Source organism: Buteo buteo, chromosome 12, assembly GCF_964188355.1.
Source record: "Buteo buteo chromosome 12, bButBut1.hap1.1, whole genome shotgun sequence".
Taxonomy (NCBI): Eukaryota; Metazoa; Chordata; class Aves; order Accipitriformes; family Accipitridae; genus Buteo; species Buteo buteo.
The window spans coordinates 22042167-22049791 of NC_134182.1; the positions used below are offsets into that span (position 1 = coordinate 22042167).

Genomic DNA, 7625 nt, shown 5'->3' on the forward strand with positions numbered 1-7625 from the left:
CCGGGGCCGGGGCCGGGGCCGGGGCCGGGGCCCCTCCGGGCCGGCAGGGGGCGCTGTGGGGCGCCGCTGCGCGCCCGCCGGGCGGGGGTTCCGCCGCCGCTGCCGCCGGGAGCGGAGCCGAGGGGAGCCGGCCGGGACCGGGGCCGGGTCGCAGGTGGGTAGCGAGTGCCGGGGTGGGCGCGGCAGGCGGGTGGGGCCGCGGCAGGCAGCCGCTCTGCTCGGCAAGGGTGGGCGACGGGCCGCCGCCGCCGCCGCGCTGCCGGCCCGCTCCCTGCGGACGTGGCCGCCGGGCGGGATGGCGTCTCCGAGGCCCCGCTCGGCCCGTACCCGGCCGGGCGCCGCCTCTGCCCGTGCCTGGGCCCGCGGGCCGGGTCCCCGGACAGAGGCCGCTGGCGCTCGGAGCCTCGGGGCAGTAAAGCCCTCGAGCGGGAGGCGGGCTCCCCGCACGCCTCTTCCCCCGCCCGGGGACCCCCCGGGGCCGGCCAGGCCCTGCCCGCGGCGCGGGGCGCGGAGGGTGGATCCGGCGGCCCGGCCGCCCCGGCTTGCAGCCCCTGGGCAGAGGCGGCGGTTGGCCCTGGGGGGACAATCGCAGGCCATCCCTGCGGCCCGGCTTTGAGCCGGCTGCGGGGCAGGGGCGGGGAGGAGGCGTAAGATCCCGAGCTGTTAGCGGGGTGCCGTGGACTTGTAAGCTCCAGGCTTGCATTTGACCTCAGCCCTTCCAGGCGCTAGAGGTGTGCTCGAGAGTAGCAGGACTGCAGGCAGGGATTTTTTTTTTTTTTTTTCAGACCTCTGGCCCGGGACCCAAATTTTGCATCACACGCAGAGGGCTGTGGCCCTGCCTGGCTCTGAAGCGGTGTGTTTGAAAGCTGCCTCTCCTGGGCCGAGGGGAATGGTAGCCGAGTCTGTCGTCTCGGCTCTCTGGCTGTTTTGCAGGCCCCAGACTAAGGCTCCTTTCATGCCTCAGTGTGCCGCCTGCTTGCCCTGTGCGGGCCCCCCCTTTCTACCTGTAACACTGGTGTCCCTGTTCCTTCTCGGCCTCAGCAGGGAGGGCAGGGCCTGCTGCACTGAGTCAGCTCTCGGGGCCTGGGAATTGCTAGCGCAGGCATAGAGAGAGCCATTGTCCCTCCATAGACCTCTCTTCATGGTCACTGTGGGAGGGCAGAGCTGATTCTTCTCCCGTGGTGGCGCCGAGGGGGCCAGCGGGGTAACAGCAGGCAAAGTCACACTGAACAGAGCTGGCTGGCTTTTGGTCTCTGTCGAGTTGAAGGGAGATGTGGCCCATGAGTGCAGCAACCGACCCTACTGTTTATATCTGACTTCTGCAAAAGCAAACAGCATTTCTGCACCCAGCAAGAAGGCTGCTGCCATCAACCAGGGTTACTTAATATGGGCAAACCTAGGAGCATATGGGCAGCTTCAGCCCCAGCTGCCTGCACCAAGCCCTGTTCTTGTATCCTGCAGCACGCCTACAGACTGCAATGATGCCCCTGCAGCAGGAGAGATGATGGAGTGGAGGTGTCAAACTGCCTTTTCTACGGGGGAGAGCGGGCTAGGGGGAAAATAGGAAGCAGGCACAGAAACCCACCCCCAGCTGTTTGCATTTCTCCCTGGGCTGGGAGCTTCTGGGTTGTTTAAGTCACAGAAGGGAGATTTCAGGGTGAAACACAGCCTCAGCTTAGGTCAGGTTGTTGGACTCTGGGGTCCTGGCCACGGCAACTGAGGATAAGAAAAGCCCCTCAGGCCTTTCCCAAGGGGATGAGAGGTTGGTGGGGAGGGCTTGTTCATGAAATTGCAGGGGACTTTCTTGCCTTTAAAGCTCTAAGTTTGTAAGTCTCTGAGTTTCATGTGAGGGCTACTAGAGGTCACAGCTATATTATGCTGGGACCAGGTACACCTCACAGGGCCTAAATTCCTATGACTCAGTTGTTTTTGGTGGACAGGGGATTAACATCTCTGGCCCTTTCTGTCACAGGAGCCCAGAACTTTTTCTGGTGCGTGTTTATGTAGCCAGCCCCACAGGACCCTCACCTGGCTCCCAAATCAGGAGGCTTTTTCTACTGAAGAGACTGAGGCAGGGATGGAGCATGGACCAAGGAAACCTCCTACCCTGATGCTGGAAGCCACAGCTTGCTGTGCGAGAGCAGGATGCAGATGGCCTTGGATGTAGGAAGTCCTTGCCAGCTTGCTCATTTTGTTGTGTACTTGGTGCTCTTGTTCTTTGCATAGTCCCTGAATAGCGCAGGTTTGCCTCTGAGGGATGGGACAGTGGAGGGAAGAACCCCTTCGGGAGTATTAAAGCTGTTTTAAAGCTGGCTAGATCACCACCTAGGGCTATAGCTGAAGAATATCAGCTATACCTTCTCGGGTATCCTGGTAAAATCCCAACCAGCCAGTTGGTAATAAAGTTCCTTCCCAACCTTGCTCTCTGGCTGTGTCTTGCCAAGTGGGTGAGCCCTGGTAATTTCCTCTGAGCTGTGGGGAATGCCTTAGCAAGCTCCCTTCCAGGGCTGTGTGGGGAAGTGGGGGAGGCTGGCAGCCTAAACCCTCCCCGTCTCTCCTCCACTCACCTGGTGGAGCCGGAGTGGGAAGCTCTGAACCGTTTGCTCTCAGAGGAAGGCCACTCTGGCCACACGCTTGGAACACAAGCTGCTAGGTAGGAGTCACTTTTTCCATTCAGTCACCTTTTCCACTCAGGAGGTGCACTAAAGTTTTACCTAAAAAGGTGAGGTGCTTCTTGGATTTGGAGTAAGGGCGTTGTCAAAACCAGATGGCTACAACATTGTTCAAACGTTCTCTCTAATCCTGGAAATCCAAGTTTCTAAGTCCACATGTTCCTATGCCAGAGCAAACACCCTTAACAGAAGCAAACATAAATGTCTGGCACGTGCTTTTCAACTCCAGAGGGCATTTCCTACTCCACGTGCTGCCTGCCGTCATCACTGTTGTTGCTGGGGTGGAACCTGGGTGCTGCCTCCTGGTGGAGCAGGCCGGGCGGTGGGTGGCGCAGGCATGCGGAGCGAAGCTGGCCATGTACCAGTAGCCCACCACCCACCTCTTCCTCTCTGCACAGATTTTGCCTTCCCCTCGTGCTGGCTTCCCTCCCTACAATGGCTACTGGTGAAGAGATCACACCTGCCCTGCAGGGCTCGTGGGGGGACTTCTGGCTCTTCCGTTTCTTTGTTAATGCTGCTGGCTACGCGAGTATTGTGATACCGGGATTCCTCCTCATCCAGTACTTCAAGAGAAGGAATTACCTGGAGACAGGTAAGGGCAGGAGCTTCCCTTCCACATCCTGCCTCCCTGTGAGCTCTCCGCACCCCCTTGGTCAACCCCATTCAGTGCTGACAGGATGTTTCCCCAACCTGCTTTATTAGACCAGGCTTGAGCCACTCGCAGAGCTGCATCCCAGAGCTGTCTAGGTGCTACCCTGAAAGTTCTCAGAGGCCCCTGTGCCAGCAGATGTGGAGGCTAGTAAGGAGGGAGGCTTCACCTCTCAAGCTGGTGCAGCTTGTGGTGCCCAGGCTGTGGTTAATTTTGTCGCCGTGTTCTCTTACCCTGTTCAGGCCGAGGCATTTGCTTCCCTGTCATCAAATCATGCGTGTTCGGCTCCGAGGTGAAGTCTGTACACCAGGAGGATGGCTCTCTGCCACCCCGAGCAGAGCCCACAGAGTCCTCTACAGCCCGACAGGTCTTCAAGCTGCTCTTCTGCGCTGCTGGTCTACAGGTAGGGCCCCTGTGCATGCATGTGTGGCCATCCCACTCTGGGAGGAGGAGGCGGGCAGTGGGTTTGTGGCCATCAGTTCCTTGAAGACCAAGGATGCAGTGCTTGTCTTTGATCGGGGCAAGGTTGGAGGCTGGGACACAGCCTCTCAACCAGGATAGTCCACCAGAGCTGCTGTGTCACCTCTAAGGGCTGTGGAGGTCTGTTTAGCTGGTGTCGCCAGGGTTGGGACCTCCTGTCCATCTGATTGCAGTCCTCTGCAGCCATGGATAGGGAAAATTCTGTGATTCAACAGATTGTTAGGGCTGCTCTTGTTATGGCCCTCATGTCAGAGCAGCAGATAGTTTGAGCCCTTTTTTCTCCCAGGCTCTCCTCTGGGTCACCTTCTAGGGCTGATGCATCCTGCCTTGATGGATTGCATTTGAATACTGGAGAGAAGTACTGAATTCAGCTACAGATAAACAGGAAATTTTAATCTTGGTTTCCCCAAGTCTCTGCTACAGCCTGAGCATCATTAGGAAGGGCAGCTTTTTGGGTCTGTGAGGACTTAAAATAGAAATGTGGGCATTGTGATAGAAAAACCTACACATCCCACAGCCAGCAGAAGACACGCACTCTCTAGCCTACTATGCCAGCCCTTTCAGACTTGCTGCGGGTCACCAGGAAGTCCTTACCTCTCTCTGTGCCTCAGTTTCTTGGGAGGGGATGTGTGGTGAGAGGAAGTCTGTGTTACTTTTGTGAGGGGCTTGGTACTGTTGCACCAGAAGTAGTAGAGGTGACAGCCAGAACAGCAATCATCCCTGGAGAACAATTTCATCTGATGGGTTTTGAGACTAGAATTGATTTGGATGGAAGAACTGGGCCTAGGGAGCTGGAAGTGAAAACCAATGCAGAGGCCACTGGGAAAACTGCCAGGACCTGCTGCAGGGAGCTGGCACCAAAACTGCAACTGTGCATCAGTAACATTCCCTGATCCTGTAGGTCTGGTTCAACAGGCAGCTTAAAGCATAACTGCTTGGTGTACGCCAGGATGTTTGCTTTGCAGGCTTCTCTCCCCTTGAAGAGGCTGTAAACCGAGCAGGGTTTGTTTGGGACGGCATGTTCCTGGTTGTAACCACATGGGACAGTGGGTTCCCTCAGATGGGTGGAGTGGGGGGTGGCCCCATCTCCCAGTGTCTCAGAGAAGCATTGGCCGTGCAGAGGATGAGGCAACGCTGGGACAAGCAAGGATCTCCTGGGGTCTGTTTTTCCCGTGGTTTCTTGCAGCTGCCAATGCAGATCCTGACTCTCCCTGTGCTCCTCCTGCTTTGCAGGCCTCCTACCTCACGTGGGGTGTCCTCCAGGAGCGTGTGATGACGAGAACGTACGGTGCCACTGAAACAGACCCTGGTGAGAAGTTCAAGGACTCCCAGTTCCTAGTGTTCATGAACCGCATCCTAGCGTTCACGGTGGCTGGTCTCTACTGCGCCCTGACCAAGCAGCCACGTCACGGGGCTCCTATGTACAAATACTCCTTTGCCTCCCTCTCCAACATCCTTAGTAGCTGGTGCCAGTATGAGGCACTCAAATACATCAGCTTCCCCACCCAAGTGCTGGCCAAGGCCTCCAAAGTGATCCCAGTGATGATGATGGGCAAACTGGTATCACGCAAGAGTTATGAGTACTGGGAGTACCTGACTGCTGCCCTCATCTCTGTGGGGGTCAGCATGTTTCTTCTCTCCAGTGCTCCCAACAGGCACGTGTCCACTGTCACCACTTTCTCAGGCATAGTCCTCCTGGCCGGCTACATAATCTTCGACAGCTTCACGTCCAACTGGCAGGACGCCCTCTTCACCTACAAGATGTCTCCCGTGCAGATGATGTTTGGCGTCAACGTCTTCTCCTGCCTTTTCACGGTGGGCTCACTGTTGGAGCAGGGTGCCTTGCTGGAATCATTACGCTTCATGGCCCGCCACTCGGAGTTTACGGCCCATGCTGTGCTGCTCTCAGTGTGTTCCGCCTGCGGCCAGCTTTTCATCTTCTACACCATCAACCAGTTTGGGGCAGCCGTCTTCACCATCATCATGACGCTGCGCCAGGCCTTTGCCATCCTCCTCTCCTGCCTCATCTATGGGCACACTGTCACTGTTGTGGGTGGGCTGGGCGTAGCTGTTGTCTTCATGGCCCTCTTCCTCCGTGTCTATGCCCGCAGCCGCATGAAGAAGCGTAGTAAGAAGATCCCGCCAGGCGAGACCCCTGTACAAAAGGTCTAAGGAGCTGGGGCCATGGCATTTACGCCATGCCTGCTGTCCTGCCTCCGCTCGGGGGTACTTGCTTGATTTCTCAGAACCTGCTGAGGAGCAGGGTGGGCTATGGATAGGCTGGACCAGTGACTCACTTTTCCACCTGCTTTTCCTGGGGAAGGGGCTGGAACAAGCCCAGGGAATGCTCCAGGCTGCCGCAGCTCCAAACCTTTCCGTTTGCCTTAATGGGTCAAAGACTTCCAGCCAAGGCACCAGCCTAGGGGCTCACATACTGGGGGAAAACCAGCATGGGGCTGCTGGTACTCCTGCCCCACCTCTTGTGGCTTCTCTCCAAAGTCACTGATGAACAAGGGAGCTCTTTTTTCTCTGACACTGTCTTGCCTCTGGCTAATGCTCCTCCATTTCTGTCACTACTACAGAGCTCGGCAGGAGGAAAGGACAAGCAAAACACTAGCTTTCTTTTTGAAACACCTCCACGTGAGGTAAGTCCTGAGCCTGTGCCAAGGAGGGGGAGCTCTCAGCTGCCCTCCCAGGAGGTGCTCCAGGTAGGACAGGCACAGCTAAGGGAAGGACTCCCAGCTTGTCCTACCCTAGGCCTGGGATCTGCTCTGGGAGGGCACACTGCAGTGAAAGGCGATACCTCCCAGTTTGGTTTTTATCAGCTTCTTGCCCCTGCTTTGAGACAGTTTTCTTTGCTCTCCTCAGCCCAGGCTGATTTTGAGTTGTTCTAGGTTGCTTTTTTGGTTACATCTGCTGCTGTCACAGGCCAAAGGCTGCGCTGCCCAGAAGCCCCAGCATCGCCTTGGGTGTCTCAGTGCCACGGTTTCTGGGCTTTGTAGTTGCCATTCGGAGAAGCACAAACAGCCCCTCTTCTTTCTGCCAACTGGAGGCATTGGCCCTGGCTTTCCTGGGGCCTGGCCAGAGCCCCACTGTGCCTGGAGGCCTGAGAGGGCAGAGTCTGCTTGCGGTGCCTTGTTCCTGCTCCCCAGGCAGCAGGGGATGGAGTGAGCTGGCACCTGCTCCCCAGGCAGCAGGGGATGGAGCAGTGGAAGCTGCTTTTCCCCACGAGCCTGGGTTTTACTGGTTAATCCTTTTCTCCTCAACACAACCTGACTGACAAACCAGCAGGTTTTGGTACTTTTGAAAGGCAACTTTTTTTCTCTTTTTATTTTATTAAATTAAAAATATGCTGCATATAGTGCGCTGGAGGTAAATGTTCTCGTTAATTTTTTTTTCCATGTACCTGGAAGGAGGGGAAGGAGTTGCTGGCCTTTCCTATGTCACTAGTCTCTCTGGGACAGCAAAGCTGTCTTTCCTTTCCAAACACACACAGGTGCCTCTGCCTAGGCAGGTATCATCAGCCAGCATTGGACTCAAAGCTGCAAGGCCTGACATGAGATCCTTGCACACACAACTGGGGAGCACAGCCAGGTTTGGACCACTGCTTATGCTGGTGGGCAGATGGAGGCGCTGTTAAGCCGATTCTGGTTTGGTTCCTGGGTTCCCTGTATGGTGCAGCTTGGGCAGCCCCAGTGGGTGTATCTACAGCCTGCATAGCTAGAAAGAGATAGTGCAGAGGCCTGCTGAGCACCTGCCAGCCAAGGGTACCAGTGCTGTAGCAAAGCCCTGGAAGAGCCCATCTTTTATGGGGTACATCTGCA

The 7625-nt window shown here is 56.6% G+C and overlaps 1 protein-coding gene across 3 annotated transcripts; it reads left to right on the plus strand.

The window, feature by feature from the left end:
• The first annotated feature begins 24 nt into the window (after window positions 1–24).
• Window positions 25–7165, plus strand: SLC35B2 (solute carrier family 35 member B2). Of its 3 annotated transcripts, none has more exons than XM_075042971.1 (4): window positions 25–154; window positions 3071–3264; window positions 3564–3724; window positions 5035–7165. In XM_075042971.1, the coding sequence occupies exons 2-4, from the start codon at window positions 3108–3110 to the stop codon at window positions 5971–5973; spliced, it is 1257 nt and encodes a 418-aa protein (XP_074899072.1). In that variant the 5' UTR covers window positions 25–154; window positions 3071–3107; the 3' UTR covers window positions 5974–7165. The 3 variants fall into 3 exon arrangements, with proteins under 3 accessions (XP_074899072.1, XP_074899073.1, XP_074899071.1); XM_075042970.1 differs by lacking the exon at window positions 25–154 and adding an exon at window positions 594–2163; XM_075042972.1 differs by lacking the exon at window positions 3071–3264 and having other exon boundaries at window positions 96–154.
• Window positions 7166–7625: the final 460 nt, after the last annotated feature.